Here is a 25,714-nt window from a genome sequence, read left to right as displayed (position 1 = left end):
AAGATTTTATTTATTTATTTGACAGACAGAGAACACAAGTAGGCAGAGAGGCAGGCAGAGAGAGAGCAGGAAGGAGGCTCCCTGCTGAGCAGAGAGCCCGATGCGGGGCTCGATCCCAGGACCCTGAGACCATGACCTGAGCCGAAGGCAGAGGCTTTAACCCACTGAGCCACCCAGGCGCCCCTCTGATACCACTTTTATTGTTTCCTTAACACATAAGCAGACGGACTTGACCTTGGGGCAACTAGTCTCTCTGATTTTGGCCTTCAGCGTGTCTTTAGTGTATGTGCGGGACAACACAGCAGGAACAGAAGCAATGCGCACCACTTCCTGGCCCAGGCAGTGAAGACTGGAGTGCCTTTTCCATCCCTCTCTCCTTGGCAACCTTGGAGATGGTATAGCCTAAAGATGGTGGCCAGCCAACCCTCACAAGATGTTACGAGGACAAGAAGCAATTCTTTACTGGATCAAGGCCTGCAGCTTTCCATGTTTATCTGTTCCTTTTTTCCCAGGCTATCCAATCCTGGCTAATGCAACCTATTAGGAGAGGGGCCTCAGGGGGCGGGCCCTCAGCTATCCCTTCACACTATACTCTCCATCTGTCTGAAGCAGTGGAGAGCAAGGACTGCACCTTCAAAAGACCCTCTATCTTAGTGTGATGGGTTTGCCTGGCTATCAGTCTGTATCCGTCACTGGTGCACCTGCCCGCCTCCCACTCTGCTGCCCCCTTTGCTTGCTCCTTCTGTGCCTCCAGCCTTTTCCTCCATGGTAGTCCTGTCTATTTTTTGATTTGTCTGTCCTCTCTTTATGTGTCCACCTCTCTGCCAGCCTCCCTGGGGACACCTCGCATCGCCCCCCTGTGCAGCCCCTCCCGCCCTCCCCGACTCACTGCCATCATAGTCCAGGGTGGCAAACTGGGCAGTCTCGTTGCCGCAGCCAGCGCTGTTGCAAGCCCGCATGCGCAGCTCGTACCACGTGGCCTCACGTAGCTCGGTCAGAAACACCTCCCCGGAGCTGTTGGCCCGCAGCCCCTGCCAGGCCCAGGTGCCCTTGGGCCGGTACTCCAGCACGATGGCTGTGATCGGGCAGCCCCCGTTGTTCCAGCCCTGCAGGTTAAGCCGAGCATGTGTGGAGTTGATGTGGGTGAACAGGTGCTGGTCTTTGCTGAAGGAGGGCTCTGGGGGCGGGGGGCACAGGGAGAGAGCGAGGTTAGAGACTCAGAGGAGGAGGGCTCATTCCTCTGCGCCGGGAGGGAGTCTCCTGGGCCAGCTGGGACTGCAGTGGTTCTGGGGAGCAGTGGTTGGCACAGAAGGGAGTAGGGATGGCCCAGGGGACAGAGGAGGAGGGAGAAGAGGGAAGGACGTGGAGAGGCCTCAGCAGGGCAAGAGGTACGGGAGGAAGGAAGAGGCTGCCACCATCGGCTGTGGGGCCAGGGAGGTGGGGCCTGTTTCTCCTGCTGTGATCGGTGAGTGTGCTATCTACAGTGATGGGAACCAGGTCCAGACTTTCCCTGCAGTCTCTGCTCCCGGCGCCCTCCTTCCCCAGCCCAGCCACCTCCCATCCGCATATCCTGGGCCCATCTCTCCCCAGCTGGGTCATTGCTGGGCCTCACCCCGCCCGTGGGTCTTGGCCTCGATGATCTCGCTGATGCGCCCGGAGCCCACGCTGTTCTTGGCCGCCAGCTTCACCTTGTACCACGTGCCACACTTGAGGCTGTCCAGCTTGAAGGACCGCTCACCTGAGCTGATGAACACGTCCTTCCACTCCTCACTGTTGTCTACTGAGTACTGCAGCACGAAGCCTGCCAGGGAGGTTTGCCTGGCTCAGGGCGGGCAGGGCAGGGCTGGGGACACCCCAACAGGTGTCAGGGGCCTGGGCTCCCCGCGGGGGCAGAGTGCGGCCTTTGGCGACAGGGTGGGGGGCAGAGGCAGATTGGACACAAAGCTGCAAGGAGCTTTCTTGCTCTCTCTTTAGCAGCCAAGGTGCAGAGGAGAGCAGAAAACCGAGGCTTCAGGCGTAAAAGGGATAGTATTTAGAGACTACTTTTCCCGGAGTGGTCCCCAGACAGCAGGATTAGATCCCGTGGGAGCTTGTTAGATCCCACCCCAGACCCCTGGAATCAGAATCTACCTTCTTTAAGATCCCCTAACGATTCATGTGCATGTTCAAGGTTGAGAAGCATGATCTAGTACATTTGTCCACTGCTATACATTTGGACACTGAGGTCAAGAGAAGAAAACTGATTTCTTCAGTTCGCACAGCTCATCAGCTGTGATTGGGCTGGGCCTTCTAAAACCCAGGTACCCAGGCTGGTAGCCGTGGCACTTGGGTAACTTCCTTGTGGTCCGAATTGCCCCTCACTCATCACTTCTGGGGCTTTATGGGGACACATGGTGGGAGTGGATAAAGCCCTTGCCTGGCTCCTGGGCCCCGAATTTCTTCCCCTCTTTTCCCCTCCTCACCCAGACCCTTCTCACCTCGGATGGAGCTGCCCCCATTGTCACCTGGAATCCAGGTCAGGGTGATGGACGAAGCAGAGGTTCTAGAGACAGTGAGGCGGGGCTGGTCCGGGGGAACTGTGAGGGGAAAGCCACCAGCCCTCACCACAAAGGGTTAACACCTGATGATGGGAATGCAGGCTATCCCAGCTGCAACTGAAGGCCCAGGCCTGGCCTTCCTGCCCTCGAGGTGCTCCCCCAGCCCCTGCTTGTTCTCCCCATCCCTCCGGCCTCTTCTTCCACTCCTCTTCCAGAGTGGAACCTCTGTTCCACTACGGGTCTGTCTCCCAGGGGGCTGGGGAGGTAGGGATGGGGGGCCTGCCTTCCGGGGCCTTACCTTGCACCAGAAGGTTGACGATGATGGTGTCAAAGCCCCCAGTGTTGGTGGCCGTGCAGGTGTAGTAGCCCGAGTCCTCGGCCTTCACAGCACGCAGCAGCAGTGTGCCGTTGGTATGGATGAGCCGGTGCCCGTCCAAGGACACAGGGATGGCCGAGTCCTCACTGCGGGGGGTGGGGTGCAGACATGGATTATGGTAAGCACCCCCTCCTCCTGGGGGCTCCCCCAGGACTGCAGGCAAACAGGGCTGGGAGTAGAAAAGGAGGCTGGCTGGGGGGGGGCGGGACTCTTGGGGTTTTACCCAGTGCTTCCTGGGGCTATCCGGTCCCCCTGGCCTCTTCAAGCATCCAAGGAGGGGAGATCCTTGGCAGCCAGCAGAGGGGAACTAGGGAGGTTGGGTCTGTATGGGAGAGCAGGAGCTGTGTGCCCCGCAGGGCCTCTGGGGCACCCGATTCCTTTCTTCCCGGCTCTTCTACTACACCCATCTCTGGGGCCCCGTATTTCTCTGGGGCCCCGAGCACACCTGTCCTTGGTCCACTTCACAGCGGGGGCTGGATCTCCCACCGAATTGCAAGGTAGTCGGACATCCTTCATCCAGGGTGTTGTCACGGTGCCTCCAAATGAGATGATCTTTGCTGGGGCTGCAGGGGAGAGAGCATGAGCGCCCCATCATCCCGCCTCTACTCACAACACCGCGCTGGCCTGCCTTTCTTGGGGCTCTCCAAATTCACAGTGCAAGACCCCCATCTCCTACCTAACCTCCACCTTGGGCTTGGGGCAGGGGTGGGTACAGACGCTTTCAGATGGCAGTCACCGGTCCAACAGACATTGTTCAGATGCCTGCTATGGGCCAGGTATCAGAGGAGGCTCTGAGCGTTCACGCCACAAACAAGACGTGTTCCCTGTCCTCAAGCTGCTCATCATCCTGGTGGAGGGGAGGGGACAGATACGTAAAAAGTATCATGACAGGGTGGAAATATTACGTAGGGGTAGGTGCAAATCGCCATGGGAGCACCAAGAAGGAGGAATGACTCCGCCAGTCTGGTGGTGGTGGAGGAGAAGGCCGGGGAGGCTTCTGGAATGAGAAGCTTTGACTGGAATCTTTTAAAGTCAGCTCCACACCCAGCACGGAGTGCAGTGTGGGGCCTGAGCTCACGACCAACCCTGAGATCAAGACCTGAGCTGAAATCAAGAGTCGGATGCTTAACCAAATGAGCCCCCCAGGCACCCCTGAATCTTGAAGGCTAAAGAGGATTCACTGCACAGAAGAAAAGGCATAGCCGGAAGAGGCGACAGCACTGAGTAGAGGCCTGGAGGGCTGAAATCCGTATGGCAGTGGGGAGGGCTGCTTGAGGACAGAAGAAGATGTAGATGTGTTCTGGGAAGTACAAAGCCCGCTGGGGATGTGTCCTGTGGACTGCCCCCAGGGGAAGGGGCCGACTTTCTGCAGGACACCCAGGCCCTCCCACGCTGCTCTGGGCCAGTGCCAGCTACCCTGGGGGCACTGCAGGTTCTAGGCCCCTTCTCTCCAGAAGGGATGAGCCCAGGAGAAGGGGTTGGTGGCACCTGTGGGAGGAGGGACTGCGGACATTAGAAATGCCGAGGTTGGGGGGAAGAGCCCGACCTGGAGCCAGAAGAGCCCGCAGGCCACTCTGCATGCTGTCTGCCGGCTGTGGAAACCCTGCCTCGATGCTTAACTGGAAAATGGAGCAACAAGGGCACGGTAAGGTAGGGAGCCCCGCTGCAGGCCCTCCAGTGAGTGCTAGTGGCTTCTGAGCCTGTGGCAGGGGAGGGCTGATGCCTCTTGTGTCTCCAGCCAAGGAAGCCTGTCATCCCAGGAGCCTGGTCCTTGGGCTCCAGGGCTCATGGTCAGGTGGCTGGGGGAGGAGGCAGGCCCGGGAAGAAGGGGGCCTTCCCGTCTAGGCTGGCAGTCAAGGTAGAGGATCTGGACACCCGGACTGGTGGTGGCGAAATGCAAGGCCCTGTGGCGGCCCTGGCGTTGGTGGAGAGGGCCACGAGCCGCTGTGCCCCGCTGCCTCTTTGGTGTGGGTTGGGGCCTGAGAACTGTCATTCCCTGTAATATGGGGGTGCATAGGCCCTACGGCTCCCCTCTGCCCAGGCCAGGGATTCGGTGGGGGCATTCTCTAAGGACACACCTGGTCTTAGTCACTCGGTGCCCAGCATCTAGCCCAGACCCTCCTCCTAGCTGTGCGCCCTGTGAAATCAGCCATCAGCAACCCCACCTCTGCTCCAGGCGTCCAGGCTTTGAAATGGGGGGGATGCCTTTGTGGCTTTCTGCTCTGTGGAAGCGGTGTCCCCTGCTGCCTCCCATCTAGAGATGCTGACCCTTGGGGCAGAGCCCCTTCTTGCAACCTTGGAGTGGAGCTGGGAATGGGGGACCAGGGTGCTCCATGCCATCCGCCCCTGGGTAGCTGTGCCGCCTGGAGCCTGTTGTGAGGCTTCTGGGAGTCAGGATGCAGCAGAGGCCCAGTCTTGGCGGATGCAGGAGAGAGGCAGGTGAGGCTGGAGGGAGACAGCCCCTATTTGGGGAGAACCAGAATTCTAGAAGGTGGCTTCTGGTGGCTTCTCCCCTTTGGGCCGGGCTGCTTACCCTTGCCTGCAGGCTCAATGGTGACCTTCTCGCTGCTGTTGCCCCGGCCAGCAGAGGTGACGGCAGCCACCCACAGCAGGTACGGCTGCCCGCGGTTCAGGTGGGCTATCCGGTAGAAGAGCTGCTCTGGGCTCGTCTCGTACTCGCTGGGAGCCTGCGGGATGGAGCCAAAGAAGGGCTAAGAACCCAGCTTCCGGGCCTCCAGACTCTCCAGGAACCCCAGCCTTCCTCGGGGACCTGGGCTCAGAGGAGGGGTGGCCTAGCCGGAGGATGGGGGAGCAGTGGGAAGAGAAGGTAGGATCCTGAATTGTTTGCCCTTTCTGCTTCAGGAGCAACAGTGAGCAGAGTCTGTATGGCGCTTGGCCCCAGGGGCTCATGGACCTGCTCTGGGTGTTGCTGGGCCAGCCTCAGTTTACCTTTTTGAGAGATCCAGACGCTGGCAATGGTGGCTCCAGGCCATGGAGTGTGAGTGTGGCGGGTGACTGATGGAGGGAGTTAGGAGAAGGGAGAACGGAGGGAGGAGGGTCCCAGGAAGACCCAGAGGAAGGGGAGTCTCTGGGAAGAAGCCAAATTACCACGTTTGCCTTATTAGGGTTGTAGACAGGCTCCCCAGCCTGTGCCGGCTCTGCTAATTACCACCCCTTCATTCTGCGGGGGCAAACCGTCCGGGGGCGGGAGCGGTGGGAGACGGGGCTCAGAAAGCTTCACCGGGTAACACTTTATTAATGATTATTAGTGGTATAGATCACCCTATATATTTGTAGGTTATATAAATCTATAAAAAATTTTTTGAACCAAATGACAGTTTTGACAAGTTGCCAACAAAACAATATCGGATCCCAGTGGTTTTACCAGTTGCTTTGATGAAAAGATTATGTTGCCTTGGAAACCAGAGGCTCAGATATTGAAATGAATTTGAGAAGGAGCTTTTGATAAGCGCTAGTTTGCAGACCTCCTGTCATCCCCTTTCCTGGTCCAGGTGGGATGGGGCGGACTTTCATTTTATTTTATTTTTTGGTCAGCTGCGGGGAAGGGAAAGGAGGACAGCACTAGGGCCTCTTTGAAATCAGGGCAGAAGTCTAGGGAGGGGGAGCAGCCCCCGGAACAGATGGGGGGCCCTGAGGCCAGAGGGAGCTAGTAATTAGTTATCTCTGCAGTCACGGGCTCTTGCACACACATGCTCACGTGCACACGCTCACACGCACACGGACATAGAGATGCATTTGTGCACGTGCACGTGCCAAGGGACAGACCTGCAGACAGATACAGGGTCAGAGAGGGACATTCTCTGTGCCCCATGGGAGGGCTGAGGGGTCCAATGACTTTTAACAGGAGAAAACATCCTTTCTGGCCCCAGGCCATGTGCAGGCAAATGTTAGGGAGGAGACACTGCATCTCTTCAATACACACAGAGCTCCCTGGCCAACTCCTCCTCTTGCCCCCCTCCTGGAGACTTGGCCTTGACCCCAGTAGGTCGCTGCTGCGGACAGGTGCAGAACCACCCTGAGCCCTGGTCGCTGGGAAGTCTTTTCAGGCTTCAGCACCCAGGAGACTGTGTGTGTTTCCATCTGTGCATGAGGTAGGCGGGTGTAGTGGCTTCAACACGCACCTGCCCCTTCTTCCTAAGGGTCTGTCCCAGAGGTCTTATACCTTTCTCAAGGGTCCCAGGACCTCAGTTTTCTATCTTGTGAACTAAGAAAGCACAACAGCTCGGCCTACCCTGTGTGGTTACAGAGAGGCACAAATGGGGCAAGGGGTGCGTGAGTCTTTCATAAACTGGGGCATGTTCATCTCCTGGCTCGTTTGTCTTTGATGATTGAGGTGTGTATGGGCACACATGGAGAAAAGTTGGGTGTACCTGCTTGTGTGTCAGTGTGTACCCGAGTGTACATTTGTGTCTGCACAGGGCAGGAAAGGCCTGGCTTCCCTTTGAAGGTGTTAGCATCACATCTGGATCCTGAGGTCTTTCTTTTAACCTGGACTCCCCCCAAACCCCTGAAATCATTTTTAAAAACACCTAACGATATTCCCAAATAAAGTCTCTGTGGATCAAAGGTTAAAAAGAAAAACATAAACTATGACAATATTTGTCTTTCTAATCATACAAATGAAGGTAAAAATCATAAGTGGAAATGATTCATAAATTTGAATTCTATAAAAACAAAATCCCATAGCACACCAAAAAGACTACCAGAAGGCAAGCAAATAACTGCAACCAATATAATTAAAAAATGGTTATTTTCCTCATATGTAAAGAGCACTCTCAGATCAACAAGAAAAAAACCATGAACTAGCCAAATGAAAAATGGATAAAAGACATGAATTGATAATTACCCAAACATGAAAAAAAGAACAGCCAATAAACAAATAACAATTATCAACCTAACTGGTGATCAAAGGAATATACCTAAAATAGGACACCTTTTTAAAAATCTAACTAGCAAAAATGAAACATGTATAATACCTTGGATTAGCATGGGCACATTGTTTCATGTACTTATAATGGTGGTGGGACCGTAACTTGGTTCCAACTTTCTGAGGGGTAATTTACAAACATGTATGCATATCTTAAGAATATCCTTACTCTTGGGGCGCCTGGGTGGCGCAGTGGGTTAAAGCCTCTGCCTTCAGCTCGGGTCATGATCCCAGGGTCCTGGGATCAGGCCCTGCGTTGGACTCTTTGCTCAGTGGGGAGCCTGCTTCCCCCTCTCTCTCTGCCTGCCTCTCTGCCTACTTGTGATCTCTGTCTGTCAAATAAATAAATAAAATCTTTAAAAAAAAAAAAAGAATATCCTTACTCTTTGCGCCTCAGGAACTCCTATGGAAATTTACCCTAAGAAACATGGGTATAAAGACTTTTATGAAGAATGTTCAATGAGGTATTAATTATAATGTTGAACACTTGAAAATAGATTAAATATAGAACAAGGTACTGGTTAAATGGATTATATACTAACAGGCACTTGTGATCATATTTGAAAAGAGTATTTGATGGTGTGGGAAAGTGCCTACTACATATATTACATGAAAAACATGGATTATATGATATTACATAAAATTTCATCTTCATTTTATTAAAAAAAATCCCCATAATCTATATACAGATCAAAGACTAGAAGGCTACCTACCAAAACATTGCCAGTGTTTATCTTTAGGGAATGAGTACAAGTAATTTTTGCTTTCTTCTCTATTCTTTTATATATTTATGGAATTTTTTACAATAAAGTGGCAATATTTTGATAATCCGAGGAAAACAACAAATGTATGAAAATGTTTCGTGAAATTTCTGATGGGACGCACGGCAGCTCTGGCTGCCCTCAGGACGTTCCTTCTGGGAGCCTAAGCCAGATGTAGTTCCCATCTCTTCTGAGGGTTCCACACCCGCGTGTTCATACATTCAAGTACGTATGCACACATGAAGACTCGTGCATTGCCTCTGACCTCAAGCTCAAATTCATGGTTTTGCACCATCACGTACATGCGTGTGTCCTCAGCCCCAGCACTCACTCCTAGAGCTCTTCCCTAAGTGAATTTGTAATGCAGTTGTTTGGAATTTGGAAAGTGTGCAAAATGACGGTATCATGCTGTCCGTATCACAGTCGCACGTGGGGGTCAGTCTCTACCCCACGAGGTGGCTGAACAGAGGTTCTCATCACATGAGCACAGTGGCCCCTGGTGGGACACTGTCCCATGGGGACTCTCCCTGGGAGAGAGGACATGGAGAGAGGCGGGGAGGCCCTTGGGGTCTCCAGCAGGAGCTGGGCACCAGGAGCTCTGTTCTGGGGCCTGGGACAGAGGTCCTCAGCCAGCTGACTAGGGGGTCCTGAAGCCCGAGTTAATGAGGAGGCAGTGCTCCTTTGAAAGGCTTCTTTGTTGGAGGAGGAGATGACTGCACAAAGCCAAGCTCGGGAATGAGTACCCTCTCCCATCAATTTATCATGGGAAACTTGCCCAGTGTCTAAGGCTTTACAATGGCCAGGCTGCTAGTAATTCATTCATCAAACATGTATTTAGTGACGATGATGTTTCATGGACCGTTTTTGGCAGCTGGGGACCCAGAGATGAAAAGATGCTGCCCCGGTCTTCACCGGGCCCCAAGGCCCAGCGCAGGAGACAGAGAAGTCACTAGCTAGTTGCCTTCTGACGCCCTCAGTGTATGACAGGATGGAGTGCATGCCACAGCACAGGTCAGCCTGGGCAGAAGTGTGAGCTGTGGAAAGGCACAGCAGGCATCCAGAATGGTGACCAGCTCAAAATGCGTGTGCACACACACGCACGTCTGTGCACGCATGTGGAGTTGGGGGACAGGGGAAAGGGGCAGACGGCATGGCTAAAACACGGATTGTAAAATCAGTACAACAGCTCAGGGATGGCGGCACATTCTCTACTGGACACGTGCAGACCCTGCGGCTCAGTGGTTCTTGTGGGTGCACGCCCCACAGGCACGCATGCGCACGGGCTCCAGGAGACCCCAGCGAAGACGCGCACAGCGGCACCATATGTAGCGGCTCCGAGCTGAAATCTACCCAAATGCCTATCCACGGGTAACAGACTGGAGGAAACAATTCTATGTACACACACAGTCGAAACCCGTGCAGAAGTGGCAGTGAACGATCTATAACCACGCACAACAATATGGATGAAATCCAGAAATGCAAAATAACGTTGAGTAAAAGAAGCCGGATAAATGGTATGAACTTCGCTTATATAACCTATGAAATGCGGCAACACTACTCTGAAGTCAGGATGGCTCTCACCCTGCCCGGGGGGTAGGGAGGTGACTGGAAGGGGCACAAGGAGGTCCTCTAGGGGGTTGTAATGTCGTGTTCCCTGCTCTGGGTCTGCTGGCCCCGTGTGCTGTGAAAATTCACGGAGCTGTACGTCTCTGCGTCGTGGCTGTGAGGATGGAGGGGAGGACACAGGGTCCCTGAAAAGATATTTCTGGGCTTCCCCTCTGGTAATAGAACTCTGGCCTCTCTGGCGCGGTGCCGGGCCACCTATGGCTCAGAGGGTAATTCAGAAAGACCACAGGAAAGCCGAGCTGAGGAGGAGATGGCACAATTATCGAGCATTTTCAGGGCAGCTTTCCCAGCTGCCGGGAGCTCATCTGCAGATGCTTGGGCTGCCGTCCCATCACACGCTGCTGGTGGAGGGAGAAGCGGGCCTCCTCCTGCTCCCTGCTCTCCTCCTGAGATGTCCTGGATATCTCCTGGATATGCCACCTCCCCACTAGACTGGACACCCCACTGAGGACAGGTGCACCTGCTGGTGTAGCTAGACCAGGTGTGCTCCAGGGTAGTCACCCAGCAGAACGGGGTGGTTGAGAGGCTGGAGATCAGGAAAGGAAGAGGGAAGGATGCATATTGCGGGACATGGGTGTGTAGACTGCATTCATCCCCTCTTCCCTCTTTGTCAGGCCCCTCTGAGCACCCAGTGGAAGGGCAGGGGCCAGCCACCTGCATTACACTCCCAGGTTTGGGCAGATCTTGCAGTCTGAGTCTTCTCTCTAATGCTGAGTCCCAGCTCTGGCCCAGACAGGGACGCTCATGCCTTCTCTCAGCTGTCTGCCATCTTTCCTCCTAACTTTAATGGGCTCTATGCTGAGTGGGCCACTCAGGCTCCAGCAGCCCTCCAAGCCCAGATCGTTCATGCTGGAGAGTGGATCGGGTCCAGAGGCCATGGACCAGCCAGGCCCCAGTCAACAGGTCTGGGGCCTGCTGGAAGCTTCCCTGGGCAGCCAGACCAGAAGAGCTGAGGCCCTGGTCTCCCTTTCACATCTGCTTGATTGTGAGCCCTGACTCAAAGAAGCCTCTGGGGCTTGTGACAACCTTGAGGCCCTTGGAACAGAGGACTGATCCAAGATGGACACCGAGTAAGGCCTCAACTACTCTTGGGTGACCAGTACCCATTCTCATCCATGAATTCATGTAGAAACACAGTAAGTAGCTCCCGGGTTTGCCCTGGACACCTGCTGATCTTCTGAGAAATTTTCCCTTTCTCCTGTCACCCTCATCATTCAACCCTGGGCCTACTTACCGGCTGGCCAGACCCAGGGCTGGAGCAGAAGATGGTGTACTTGCGGATCACCCCATTGGGCTTGGTTGGGGGGAGCCAAGACACGACCACACTGCTGGGAGATGAAGGGACAGCTTTGATGCCAGCGGGGGGACCTGGAACTGAATCGGGAGAAGGCCAGGTCAGTTTAGAGAAAGGAGCTCTGCCTTTGGGAAAGAATGACAGGGTGGGGAGAGTAAGGTGGATCAATCTGGGAGAGCTTCCTGGAGGAGGCATCCTTGAGCTATGTTTTAAAGGGGGAGGTTCCAGCAGGTAAGGAGAAAGGTGATCACTTGGGGCTTGTAACAAAGTATCTGAGATGGAGGCACTGGGAATAGTCATCTTCAAAAGTGGCCAGAACCAAGGACTTAGGATACTTCAGAGACAAACAGAACCCATGGGGGAATTCACCTTGATTCCTACAACCTTAATCTACTTCTTGCCTCAAGGCTTGACTAATAGGTTGTATGTAGGCCAAACAAATACACTGGTCACTTTGCTCTTTGGCCTGTGAGCTCCTTGACGCTGGGGGCTCCAGAGACTCACAGAGCAGGCCTCCTCCTGGGGGTCAGAGGCTGGTGGTCAGCCAGTGGGTGACTGGGCTTCCTGTCATGTGCCCAGGGCACTGCCCCTGGGCTGCTGGCTAGACCCTTTCTGTTTCAGGAGGGGAAGTCTACCCGAGAATTGGCTGGGACATTCATCCTAAGGGGATCCCAATTCATATGGATTCTGCCCTCCCCCCTGCCCCCATCTCTCTGGGCCGGCCTGACCCAGCCGGGAACCCGGTGCTCTACTTGGGAGACTGGACACTTCCTGGTTTCAGGTCCCCTCATCTCTCCCTTGTATTGTCGTGTACTTGTCTTTCCTCCTGGGAGCTTTACGTTCCTTTGAGGACAGTGATGACATCCCGCTCAACTTACTTTGCCTCCCGAGCCTCTGTTTGCCCCTCTATATGATGGACGTAATCACAACCACATTACGGGTTTGCGGTGACAATCAGCACTAATCAACATAAAAGCACTTGGCACCTCCTGACTATAGAAGACAATAAATGGTGACGATGATTGTTTTTTTGCATTCCCTCTCTCAACTCTTAGCTTCTAGTACTACTGCATTAAAAAAAAAAATCTAGTAAGTGGTCAACAATTCTAGGCTACATAAAATTCATCATCACCATCCATCCAGGGGCCCGAGCCCTCCCTGCTACAGCCCCACCATCCCACCCCTGCTAGTGTCTTTGCAGCTGTGGAATGCGGGGGGCCATGCGGGGGGCACTGGGGCAGGTGTACTGTCGTGTTCAGATCTTTTCTGTCCTTGCATACTTTTTTTCTCAGCAGTAACTGAGAGGGGTACTTAAATTTTTTTTTTTTAAAGATTTCATGTATTTATTTGACAGAGAAAGAGGATGAAAGCAGAGGAAGCAGCAGGTTCCCTGTGGAGCAGGGAGCACAATGCGGGGCTCGATCCCAAGACTCTGGGCTCATGACCTGAGCTGAAGGCAGCTGCTTAACGACTGAGCCACCTAGGCACCCCCGTTTGTGCAGTCTCGAGGTGATGTTACTAGGTTCACAACAAATTTGGAACTGCTTCATTTGATTAGTAAATTGGGTTTTATTGTAACAGAGAGTCCTTCTGTATCTCTAATGATGCTTCCTACCTCAGAGCATACTGTGTCTGACTTTCCAGCTCTCTCTCTGCTCTGCCTGGTGTATCTTTTATGTACTCCTTTCACATTTCCCTACCTTTATGTTTTAGGTGTTTATTATAAAACCCACGTATTTGGGTTTTGTTTCATTGCTGGTCTGACAGTCTTTCTCTTTTCATTGAATAATTTAGTCAATTTATCATTTATCAATTTATCATCAGTTAATGCAATTACTTATATATTTATGTTTAAATAGCTCCTCTTACTAAGTACTGTTTGTCCCACCTATTCTGTTTTTCTTTTTACTCCTTTTTGTGCTTTTTTTCGATTGAAGATTTAAAAGAAATACTTTATTTCTCCCTCTCTATTAGTTGGCTGTTAGACAGCCTGTTACCACTTTTAGGGGTAACCCAATATGAATCTTTAACTTACCAAATCATGAATTGGTACTCTTTTCCTTCAACAATGCAAGGGACTTAGAACCCCCATTTACCCTCCACCCAATTTATATGCCATTTTGTATATATTTTTTTAAAGATTTTATTTATTTATTTGACAGACAGAGATCACAAGCAGGCAGAGAGAGAGAGAGGAGGAAGCAGGTTCACTGCTGAGCAGAGAGCCTGATGTGGGACTCGATCCCAGGACCCCGAGATCATGACCTGAGCTGAAGGCAGAGGCTTCAAACCACTGAGCCACCCAGGTGCCCCACCATTTTGTATATTTTAATGATGTGTATATTTTAGGCCCTCCCCAAGATAATGTCACCGTCATCATTGTTTATGCAGTCAGTATTAATGGAGATTTACCCGTATGTCCCCCATTTAATTGTTCTTTCCTTCTTGCATCACTGAGCTCCCACCTGGGATCATCTTCCTTCTAGCTAAAGAATACCCTTTAATATTTCTCTAGAGCAGGCATATTGGTGGTAAAATCTCTCAGTTCTCGTTTGTCTTTATTTCTTTATATCTTTATTTCTCTTTATATCTTTATTTCACTTTAATCCTGGAGAATATTTTGGCTTGGTATAAAATCATAGATTGATAACTATTTTCCTTATTTAATTTATACCACTGCACTGCATTTTTCCATTGTTGGTTTGTTGGTTTTCATTGTTTCTGACAGTTTAGCCGCTGATCTCATTGTTGGTCCCATAAGAGTAACTGGTCTTTTCCCCTCTGGTTGCTTTTAAGAATTTTCTCTTTGTGTTTCCTGTTTAACAGCTTTATTAGGATAAGGCTGGGTGTGGATTTCCTAAGTCATTGCCTGCAGAGTTCCTAGAACTTCTTGCTTTGGGGATTGAGGTCTTTCATCAGTTTTGAAAAGTTTTCAGGCATGTTGTCTTCTGCCCCATTCTCTTCCTCCTCTTCTTTGAGACTTCCTCTCACATCCTCTATGTCCTTGATATTCAGAATGTGGTCCGTTGGTCAGCAGCAGCATCACCTGGGAGCATGTTAGAAATGCAAAATCTCAGGTTCCACCCTAGACCTACCAAATCAGAATCTGAATTTTAACACGACCCCCAAGTGACTTGTATGCACAGTCAAGTTTGAAAATCGCTGTTCTACGTCTGCTACTTGCTCTTTTATTTTCCATTCATTTTTCTTTCTGAGCTTCTTTTGGGTCTTCTCATCTAATTCCAGTTCACTAATTCTCTCTTCAGCTGCACCTGGTTGGTTATTAAATCTATCCACTGAGTTCTTAATTTCATGTATTAATAGTTCTTGTTTCTAGATTTTCTATTTGATAGTCTCCAATTCTCTTAAAATTTCAATTTCGTTCAGAGTGACTATCTGAAAGCTCATATGTGATAAAACTTGTGTTTGGAATTCTTGTGGGTCTGTTTCTTTCTTTTTTTTTTTTTTTCCCTCCTGGCTTTTGTTCACGTTGTTCCTCATTATTTTTATTGTATGCCAGACACATCATTTGCAAACTTGTCTGTAGAAATAGTTTGAGGTCTCAGATGATGTAATCTTTCTAAAGGGAGAATTCACATTTGCTTCTGGCAAGTATCTGCAATCTGGGGACTAGCAACCTGGGCCTACCTCAATCTAATTTCCAGGACTGAGATGATTTGAAGCTTAGCTGGTCTACTTTGGGTGCACTTTTAATCCAACGTGCTATGCTCATGGTCTCAACTCCAGGTAAGGGGGATTCACCAGATAGACCTGCCCACCCCAGCAGGCCCTGGACTCCCAATTTCCTTTCCACTGCTGCTCAGATTATCAGCTGCTGCCTTCAGATTTGGCAAGTGTCCCACCATGGGGAGAGCTGTTCCAAATGCCAGGCTCCCCTCCTGGGCCTCCACTCTCCCTGGGATCCTGGCCCAGTAATTCTGCACTCTCCTGCAAGCTCAGGGATGCCTCCAAGCAGGTGTTTTAAAAAATATTTTATCCAGATTTCCTACTGTCCTCAGCAAGAAGGACAGTGGGTCTGAGTCACCTACGTAGTCCACCATTACCGGAAGTGCAGATCCTCTGATATGTTTCTCTAAGCTTGTGCTCACTCCTGCCTTCATTGTTAAAGAGGCCACCCTAGCACACACCTTCCGCTTCTCTGCCTAGAGGCCCAGAGGTTCTAACGGGCCTCTCTGACACTGGTCCTTAACCCCTAGAGCCCTTCCTGCCATCTGTCCTCCTGCTTCAGGAGTTACCTTCCTAAAACACAGGTCCAGTCAAGCCTCGTCCTCAGCTAAATATCTTTAAGATGGTTTAAAATCCAACTCAATTTTCACTCTGATTCAGCATTCCCAGGGGAGGGGAGACGTCAGCAAGAGGCTTTGTTGCTCAGGAACCAAGTCCAGCCAAGCCAGCCTGAGACCAAGTTAAGACTGGGGGATTTGGACTTCAGAAATGAGCTTGAATTTATTTGAGTTTGTTTTCATTTTATCTTTTAATTTATTTTGGTTTTCTCTAAATTTCCCAATCTTTTTTTTTTTTTTTTTTCCCTTTGGAAGAAGGCACAATCCTGAGCCGGGGCAAGGGGTTGGGCGTGGGGGCAGGGAGTCACCATGTCTTCAGCTCTTCGTTCCAAGCCCCCACAGCAGAGCTCAGATTGCAGTCTGCAATCGTGGACCCGTCTGCTTCCTGAGGGAGCTGAGAAAGAACTGGAATGGGAGACCCTGGAGGAGGCGGGGCCAGGGCTGGTGCTGCGCCTGCTGGTCTGTGTGCCCATCTGCCCCTGTTCTTTCCTGTTCCTTGCAAACCGAGCCTCCCTCTTGCTTGGGTCCCCGTGCCCCTCCATTCCTCAGAGAGAGCTGTCCCCATCACTGACACTAGCGGATTTATTACCCTCCAGAGAAGTCAGCTGTGATCATTCCACTCCCCTTTCAGTGACTGGTTTAGCAAGAGACACGTTGCCCCAGTGTGGCCAATGGAAAATGAGGATGAACCAGTTGAAGGGCTTCTGGGGAAGGTGTTTTTCACTCCCGAGAGAGGCATGCCCACAGGAAGAGACCCCCTCTCTCACTGGGAACTCTGTCCTGTCTGGTGGGATGCCTAAAGCTGCAGTCATTTGGAAATCATGGGAGGCACAGCTGACACGCGGAGGATGGCAGAGCAGAAGGATGGGGCCCAATGAGTTCAGCAACCTTGGAGCTGTGCTCAAGACTCCTTATTATGTGTGATAATAATACACTTACTAGTTAAATCTTTCTTTAGTTGTACTATTCGCAGCCCAAAGCTACCTGTCTGCCACAGGCATGTGATGGAAAGTATAGAAGATATGGAGGCAAGAAGGCCTTGGTTCGCTTCCTACGAGATGCATGACCTCCAGCAGGTTGCTTTAGCTCGCCAGACCTCACTTTCCTCACCTTGAAAATGGACATGATAGTTACCTCGTTGGGCTGCCGGGAAGGCTCAGTCACGCTTATGACTACACATGCTACCCGTGTCAAGTGTGGCTGCGGTTCTGGGTGTGACAGTGGTTCTCATCTCACAGGGGCTTCCTTCTGGCCCGGGCCTCCCTTTTAGGGGGCACTGAGTCCCTCGGGGATGCCTGGGTCCACCTGAAGCGGCCAGCACCTTGGTAACTAGCAGGCCCCTGCCATTTGCTAGTGCTGCACATTTTAGGAAGCATTTTACAATTAACTCGCTTCTTACAACCACTTGATGTGATCAGTGTCCCCATTTTATCACGAGGAAACAGGTTCAGGAAGGCTAAGTGACTGGCCAGTAATGGACAGGGTTGGGCCACGCTCGTCTGTTGTGCCTGCCAGCGTCCTCTGCGGAGCTGCCCACGGGACCCATTTCCTGGCTGCATGGTCCCCTGCGCGTGTACCTGGGCGTGGCTCTGGAGGCAGCTCTGAAGCGAAAAGTGGGAAGCTCCTTGTGGGGAGGGATGATGCTATCTTACCTTCGGATTCCCTCGTGGGGCCCCCACCTTTGTCAAACACGCGGAAGAGCTTATGGCCCAGACCTTGCATCAGCACAGGATGCAAAAGAGGGGGACAGGGTGGGGGAGCAGTGGTTCCCATCTAGGGGCTGGGTAGGTGTGTTGTTCAGAAGTTCTGGAAGGGGCCAGGCTCCGAGCACGGTCCCCGCTTGGCCTGCACACACATGAGCAGGTGGCTCTGCCCGGAGCTGTCCCAGGAAACCTTGATGGGGGGATTAATGGCAGGAAAAGTAGGGCAGGCAGGTTGGTAAATATTTAATTGCTCAGAGCTTAAGGCAGGGAGGGGGCCCGATCTGGTGGAGGGCCAGGGCTTAGGGAGAGTGGGGAGCTGGATTAAACCGGTCTGTTCCCTGGGCACTGGGCTGCTCTGGGAAACTCTCGAGCATGCCTTCCACCTTGGGACCCCCATCTCAGCAACTCTAATCTAGTTGCGGGAAATGCACAGGAGGGGACCCAGGCCATGGGAACTTTGAGAAAACTGAGGCAGCAAGGGGAGGAAGCCAGGATGTTAGCAGTGGCTGCTGCTTTAGTCCCCAAGCTGCCAGCCACTCTTCACACGAACCAACTTAAAAATAGAGCATCTGCCTCAGAAGGTTGAAGCGTCCGCTAAGAGATGGTGTTGGGATGTGGTGAGGAAGAAAGTGGAGGCCGGAAGAAGGAGCCCCACCTTCTGGATGTGGGGTGAGAGGTGGGGGGAGGGGAGGCACTCCAGACGAGGCCCCCTGGCGGTATACATTTCTGGGCCCCAGCTGGGAGTCTGGCCCTTTTCCCAACCTCTTCTCTGCTGGGTTGGTTCAGCTCCCAACCTCCCCCACCATCTTCCTTTGTCACCCCAGCCTGGAGGGTTGGCTCGTGATCTCTGCTTTTCCTCCAGTTCCGTCCCATGAGGAAGGGCTTTGAGATCAGAGCTCCGAATGGAGGCACAGCCCATTCTGTCCCTGAGAGCCTCCCCAGCACACCAGAGTCCAGGGCCTGGCCCATTCGGGGGCCTCTGCAGGATGGCTGCCGAGTCCCTAAGCCAAGATGTGAGGCAAGATAGCCCTCTCCCCCTCCCCCCTCCCTGCCAATCCCAACCATCTGTATCCAGAGGAAATCAGGCAGAAACTTGCATCAGAGCAGATGCCACAAAAAGGATGCTCTTGAAGGGGAGGTGGGAAGAGAGGCTTTATCAGCCTCTGACCTGGTGCTGCAGGGGGAGCCAAGGGAGCAGGTTCCCGTCGCTTACATGTTTATGCAGGAGTCCCAGAGCATCCGCTACCACTGATGGCAGGCTGTGGTCTCCCCAGGTGGGGTCCCAGAGTGCCCCAAACCACCCTACTATGACTCAAAGGGACAGGAGACAGGATGGTGCCCTGCCGTCACCCTTCTCCTTGTGCAGCACTCGGCAACAGGCCTGGGGGAGTGTGGAGGGGGTGCCGAGGCCGGGCTGGGCATGGCAGAGCGGACTCACCGTCCTCCTTGGTCTGGATGCAGAGCACGCCGCTGCGCACACCGTCCCCGGCCTGGGTGTAGGCCAGCACCTGCACGCTGTAGTTGGTGAACTTCTCCATACCACGCAGCTCTACCCGCTCCCGCGTGGTGGTGATGTTCTGCATCTCGCCCCACTCTGCCGGAGACAAGCGGCCCCTGAGCGCGGCCCGGGTGGGAGGGAGCGTGCCTGGTCCCCCTGCCACTGGCCCTCTGCCAGCCTGGGCTCCACTGGGCTCAGACTTCGCCTTCATGGTAGTGGCAGCTAGGGGGACCTGACCTCCAGGAACACGGGGGCAAATTTGGGGCACTGCTCCCAGGTCTCATCTCTCCCCAAGGGGTCCAACCAGGGCGAGCCGGCCTATGCCCGGCCTTGGCCCCAGTGACCTTGCACCAAATTCAACCTAATACTCTCCCTTTGGAATATTTCCATCTCTCCGAGCACCCTTCCCCTCCTCCATCCAATCCCCTCTCCCTGTGAGGGATCCCAAGCGTGCCGTACTCTCAGTAGCATAAGAGCTAAGTCCCCTTCCCTTCTCCCTACCCCTGAGGACACCCTCCCCAGGAAGAACCCACAAAAAGAATCTGGGACAGGCTATGAGAGGAGACAGCCTCCGCCAGGAAGGGTCGGGCCTTCCTCCAGCTCAGTGAGGGCCCGTCATCTGACTCTGCCAAGGGATTTACTGTAGGCTGAAGGAAAGCTTGGGGAAGGGGTCCCCTGGGAAGACCATGAACTTAGAAGGAGAAAAAGAGACAGGCTCCTGAGCTGACAGCCATCCACTGAGACCCCTGGGCTTTCAGAAAGACAGGCCCGGACACTGGCTGAGGACAGGCTTTGTAGAAGCCCATAGACCCAGTCCACGGCCTCTCTGGGGACCTGCTGTGGGCAGAGGGCCTGGCCCAGGGAGGACAGCAGTCTGCCGGGGCCCGGGAGTGAGAACACCACGCCCAGCCAGTGGCAACTCCGGGTCAGTGCAGGGAAGCCTCAGAAACCCCGGCACTGGGACTTTTATTTATTTATTTATTTATTTTTTAGGAAATTAGAAACCATGGTAGTCAGGGTACTCCAGGACTGGAGCCAGAGAAAAGACCCAAAAGGAGGTCAGTATGGCCAGTGAGCCAGGTGCCTTTGGAGATTACAAAGGCCAATGGCTTCCTTACCTTAAGGGGCTGAGCTAGGAACACTGTGGGTTTAGAAAAGAGGAAGCAGGTTCTGGAAACCGAAGGACCATCCCTTATCTGGGGCAGCACAAACAGGGGGGCTGTGTCAGAGCACATGAACTAGGGACACCTCCCAAAACCCAAGCCCTGAGCTCCAGGACACTGCGCTTTTGGAGGAGGCCGTGGCAGTGGTGGCAGGGAAAGGCACATGCTGTCGGCAGTGCATCTCGGCATACACAATGGGGAAGGGGTGAGGGGATGAGGAGGGCAGCTGCCCTGCAGAAATGACCATGAGCTGGAGCTTCAGGTCCTTCAGGGGAAAAGGGAGAGCCAAGGGAGCTGGGGGCAGAAGGCTCAAGAGCCGGGGAGCCAAGCTCACTGTGGCCCCCCAGTAGAGCAGCTTCATGGTTTGGGATGCTGGGCCTCCGGCTTGTACAAGCTCAGGCTTTCCTGGTCACTGCAAGGCTCCCATGTACCCAGCGGGCAGGGGCTCGGTGTGTTTGTGGGGCTACACACGACTGTCCGGACCAGTGCATCCCAGGGCAAGGAAGGCATCCCCAGCGTTGGGCCACGATCTTGGGTTTTGTGCCCCTGCCATTCCAGCTCCATTTCCTGCTCTTCTCCAGGTCCTGAGCAGACTGCCCACCGCACTGCCTGGCCAAGGGGTGCTGCACTGTCCCCCCACCAGCTTCTGGTAACCCCGTTTCCTCCCCTTCTGGCTTCGGTGGTGAGGATGAGCCCCAGGTGCCCCACCCTTGCTCCACACCCCTCTGAAAGCAGTGCCTTCCTGACACTTTTCAACCACCCCGTCTGAGAGCCAGGGACCCTGCCCAAGATCAACACGTTACATCAGAAAATCAGACACCCCATCACACCTCTGGTCATTCCCAAACACATGGCCGTCCAGGAGCAGCTGATGTCCCTCCCCCCAGCACAGAGGTGACCATGTATCCCACCACCCATCCTGGCCCTGGCTCTGGCTGGGACAGTGTACGCAGAAGAGAGGGGCTGGGCCTCCACTTGATATCCTGTGGGAAGATGCTCAGCTCTGATCATCTGTGTCTGGTCTGGACACAGACCCCCAAGGAGCCTACACCTCTCACCCCGAGACCCAGCCGTCACTCCCAGGACACTTACCCCCATCCACGTAGAGTGACCAGAAGATGACCCGGTAGCCTTTGAGGACGCCATTGAGAGTGCTGCGTGGGGGCTCCGACCAGGAGATGACGGCCACATCGGAGGTGATGGACAGGGCCCGGACGTTCTCGGGGGGCTGGCTGGGCACTGCAGGGGGCGGGGGAGAAGGGTAGAGTCCGGTCAGGGCATACAGCCTGACATCTGTGTCCCAACCAGGAGAACATGGGAGGAGCTCCTGATAGAGTGAGGAGAGTCTGGGCTGCGTGGCTGGGAAGTGAAGCATTTCCTCTCCTGGTTTTAGATGAAAAGAGGTCTTCATAGGTTCAGTTCCTTGCTCTCCAGGTGGCACGTTCCCGGTTCTGGGTATGTGCTGAGGGCACAAGGTGATGAACTCCTGGCATGACCCCATGGGGATCCTCCAGTGTGCACCACAGCCCAGGAAGTTCATCTTCATCAGGTTACAGAACCTAGAAGATCGCCAGGACAGCCCTGGGTCTTATCTGATGGCTGCTGGCTTGATGTGGCTTCTGACCAGGTGGTCTGAGCCCAGCCTCTTGGGCCCCGTGGGTCCTTATGTCAGGCTGAAGGGAAGGAAAAGAAGGTAGTCCTTTCACCTTGTTGAAGGGGGGAAGGTTCCATAGACACCTTTAAGTTTTCTGGGACCATTACACCTTTGTCCCTTGTCCCTGCACATCAAAATGCTTCAGATGATGAGAAAACACTTTCTGATAGCAACTTAGGTGGCCCATTTTTGCCTCTAACCCTCTCCCCTGGAGCGCTACCTTGGAGCCTAACCTAAGTCCTACACCCTGGGGTTGGCCCTGGTGCAGGTCACTCTTTCTGAGATGGCAAGTGGTGGGGACGCCAGATTCCGGGAGCCACTTTGTTTGGGAAGAACTTTGGTGGCACTTCCTGCTGGCTTCCCAGGAGCTGGGGCCAAAGGGAAAGGCCAGGTCTGCTTTGCTCAGAGAGGGAGAAAGGAGGCACAGGCTGGATGGAAGGTAATTGGATCCCACTGCCCCACAAGAGGCAACTCTAATTTTTATGAGCATTTAAATGATAATACATCATCCTAACGATCCTCTTTGAGAATGATTATTGTTTCATATTACTTAGGTGTAAAAATATAAGCACCATGTAATTAGGGACCCAGTGTAATAAACTAATACAGATCGCCTGTTCGAACAAAATGAAGGTAATATAATTATGGAAAAGACACTATTGCTAAAGCAGGGCCCTTGACTACCCCAGGAGGAGTGCTAATATTGCCAGGAAACGATCAGGATCTGACAGGCTAACGAGGGCCTTAATTAAGTATGAAAAACTGCTGAGCAAATGCTGCTGGAAACTTCTTCCCTTTCTCCTCTTTTGTTTTGAAAATGACTCTATAGCCCATGCTGATCTCTCCCTGTTGGAAATTCTAGGCCCCCCACTCAGGAGCCAGAGCCGGGGAGGTAGCGCCCTGCTGGAGGCCTGGGCAGGCTGTTTCCTGGCCCGGCCCTCGTAGGCAGCAGTCAGGGTTGCGCGTGCTGTGGCTGTGTGGGCCCCGGGGCAGCTGTCCCCCTGGACGAGCCTTCCCCGGTCATCCCGGGTCCGCGTCTCTTGGTCCTATATCCAGCCTTGTTCCAAAGTGAGAGAGTATAGGATTCAGGGTCTGACCTGGATTTTGACCCCAGGCTCTGTTCTTTACGTGATAGGTGATTCCGGACAGGCTTTTTAGCTTCCTTGAAACCTGGCTTCTTTGATGGGTAGCGCCCTAGCTATTGGCGCTGAGGTTCTCATAGGCGGGTGCCCCCCTGTGCCAGCAGCACCTGGGAATTTCTTTGAAATGCAAAATTTATTCAACCTGCTAGCAGGAGCTGGGTGGGGGGAGAGCCTCGCAATCTGTTTACGGCCTTCCAGAAGGTTCTGATACACATTCAGGTTTGAGAACTACTGGGTCAGAGCACCCCTTGGGATGAGTACTATTGGTGTGAAGAGGTGACAGGTTGACTCCCCTCCACCCAGCGAGGCCTGTGGTCTGGGGAGGTGCTGGTTGGGGACGGAGTCGGTGTGGAATGGCGGAGGCCGAGGGGGCACTGGTTGTCTTGTGGTTCCCCACGTCCCCTACTAGGGTTCTCTGTGTCCCTCTGCTTGCTACGTGCTTTTCCCTTTTTCTGTGTTCTCCCGTTCTCCAGGGGCTCAGGGCTTCATCCCAAAGCCCAGCTTGGGCCGCAGAACCACTGAATGAGAATCTTGGGAGATGAAGCCAGGGCATCGATATTTTTTAAAGCTTCCAGATAATTCCAATTTGTAGCCAAAGTTAAGGACTGCCAGCATGAGCTAATCTACTTTCAGGTTTCTGACCTGATATATCCTTCCTCCCAGGGGTGTCTACATTTTTAGAGAAGATGAACTAGGGAGAAGGCATTGCTTAACCTTAAGGAGTGACTGCCCCCCCCCAACGTGGGACTTTAACTCATGACGCTGAGATCAAGACCAGAGCTGAGATCAAGAGCTGGATGCTTATGCCTGGGTGGCTCAGTCAATTAAGTGTCTGCCTTGTGCTCAGGTTATGAGCCCCGGGGGGGATCGAGCCTTGCAGTCCCACATCCGGCTCCCCGGGGGAGCCTGCTTCTCCTTCTGCCTGCCCCTTCCCCTGCTTGTACTCTCTCTCTCTCCCTGACAAATAAATAAGTAAAATCTCAAAAAAAAAAAAAAGAAAAAAAAAGAAAAAAAGAAAAGACAAGAAAGGAAAAGAAAAGAAAAAAGTTGGACACTTAACCTACTGAGCCAGCCATGCACTCCAAGGAATGACTTTCTAATAGTGGAATGTGTGAGTCCCCTCCTTCTGCAGGGGCAGGGTCGGACGCAGCAGCGGTTTTAATCTCAGACTCTGGATTTGGGTTAGGACATCAGGAAAGAAGCTTAGGGGAACCTTCTGCCCTTTGGGGGGCCGCAGGCATCAAGGGCCATGTCTCCTCTTTCAACCCCACACAGACTCAGGTACCAGCTGGCCCTTCTCTGTGCTTGGAGAGCAGGCACATCCCTGCTTCCTCCTAACGCTGTCCCCCTGAAAGCCAGGCCCTGTCATTTACTCATCAGAGTGTGGAATCCTCTCTGGTCCTCAAAGGATCACATTTAAAGCAGTGGCTCTACGCCACCCACCGCGTGGATCTTGGCATATCTTAAGCCCTGTCTCCTGTCCGGCCCCTCAGACAGGCAGTGGATGGGTTCCAGCCCAGAATTGCAGAGGTAACTTGGTTTCCGCCCCATTTCCGACCTGCAGGTTGTTGAGGGAGAAGAAACAGGACCAGGGTGTAGAGGAAAAGGGCCTGGGGAGAGACAGGAGTGAGGGCCAGAATGAGGGAGAGTCGGGTGGGTGAGAGGCAGGGGCTCAGATGGGCGGAGCATCAGCACGCAATGGACAGAGCGCTGGCCAGTAGACTGAGAGCCTAGGCGTGCTTAAGGTCTCAGCACCTCTTGAGGAGCTAATGGGTCAGAGGAGCTGGAGGGATCCAGGGTGCTGTGTGCCTCACGGGGTCGTGACGGGGCCTGGGAGCAGTGAGAGGGCCCCGAGTCCTCGCTGGCAGCCCTGGCTCTCCCGCCCGCCACCGTGTGCTTGTGTCCTCACCGTCCTCCAGCGTGGTGGCATTGATCTCGCTGGATGAGGGCCCCGTGCCAGCACGATTGAAGGCCTGGACCACCACCCCATATTGGGCGAACTTCTTGAGGTTGTCCAGGGTGTAGACCTCGCTGTCCCCAGTGGCCTTCATCTCCACGATGCTGTACTGCCCACTGCTGCCAGGGCTGTTCTCCCTGTAGCCGATCTGGTAGCCCCGTATGACGCCATTCTGCAGCTCCTTCTTGGGCGCCTGTGAGCGGGGTGGGGGAGGGGAGACAAAGACACAAGGGGGCTTGGAGACGATGCTCTGAAAGCCAAAGGATGATCCTGTCCTGCTTCAGTTCCCAACCCTTCAAAGGCTCCCATCTCGCTTGGGGTGAAAAGCAAAGCTCTTACAAGGGCAACGGAACCCTGTACAACCTGCCCCGTTACCTCTTGGGTCCATCTCCTCTTCCCCTGGCTGCCCCTGCTCCAGCACACTGGCCTCTCGCGGTTCACATGGGGCCCACCTCCACTCCAGGGGGACCCTCTTTCCTTGCACGGCCGCACAGCTTCCCTCTTCACCTCTGTGGTATCCTCGCCACCACGCCCTGTCTTCATGAGGCTTTCCTCACGCTCTTTATCTGAGATTGCTCCCTGCCTTCTGTTCCATATTTTTCACATTTCTTCCTGGCCCCCATCACTTCTTGGACCCACTTTTTCTTCCCCAGACTCTCTTTTTCTCCATCGCACTTAGCATCACCGGACATCCTATATATTTTACTTATGCGTCCCTGTGTTCGTATTAGCATATAAACACCATAAGGAT

The 25,714-nt window shown here is 53.3% G+C and overlaps 1 protein-coding gene across 1 annotated transcript in view; it reads right to left on the bottom strand.

Annotated features, from left to right (window-relative positions):
* LOC111153828 (DS cell adhesion molecule like 1) overlaps positions 1–25,714 on the bottom strand; it is a 339,620-nt gene that overhangs the window by 7,358 nt on the left and 306,548 nt on the right. The window contains exons 17-26 of the mRNA XM_022513083.1: positions 24,916–25,156; positions 21,303–21,449; positions 18,988–19,143; positions 11,483–11,622; positions 5,447–5,600; positions 3,359–3,476; positions 2,836–2,999; positions 2,478–2,576; positions 1,613–1,801; positions 890–1,177 (exon numbers count right to left, since the gene is read on the bottom strand). Coding sequence (XP_022368791.1) covers positions 890–1,177; positions 1,613–1,801; positions 2,478–2,576; positions 2,836–2,999; positions 3,359–3,476; positions 5,447–5,600; positions 11,483–11,622; positions 18,988–19,143; positions 21,303–21,449; positions 24,916–25,156 — 1,696 coding nt within the window. The remainder of the gene's footprint in view (positions 1–889; positions 1,178–1,612; positions 1,802–2,477; positions 2,577–2,835; positions 3,000–3,358; positions 3,477–5,446; positions 5,601–11,482; positions 11,623–18,987; positions 19,144–21,302; positions 21,450–24,915; positions 25,157–25,714) is intronic.

Source organism: Enhydra lutris, unplaced genomic scaffold (genome assembly GCF_002288905.1).
Source record: "Enhydra lutris kenyoni isolate GAN:26980312 unplaced genomic scaffold, ASM228890v2 scaffoldscaffold34, whole genome shotgun sequence".
Taxonomy (NCBI): domain Eukaryota; kingdom Metazoa; phylum Chordata; class Mammalia; order Carnivora; family Mustelidae; genus Enhydra; species Enhydra lutris.
The sequence above is the reverse complement of the archived record's forward strand: the minus strand, read 5'-3'. Positions and strand labels throughout refer to the sequence as shown.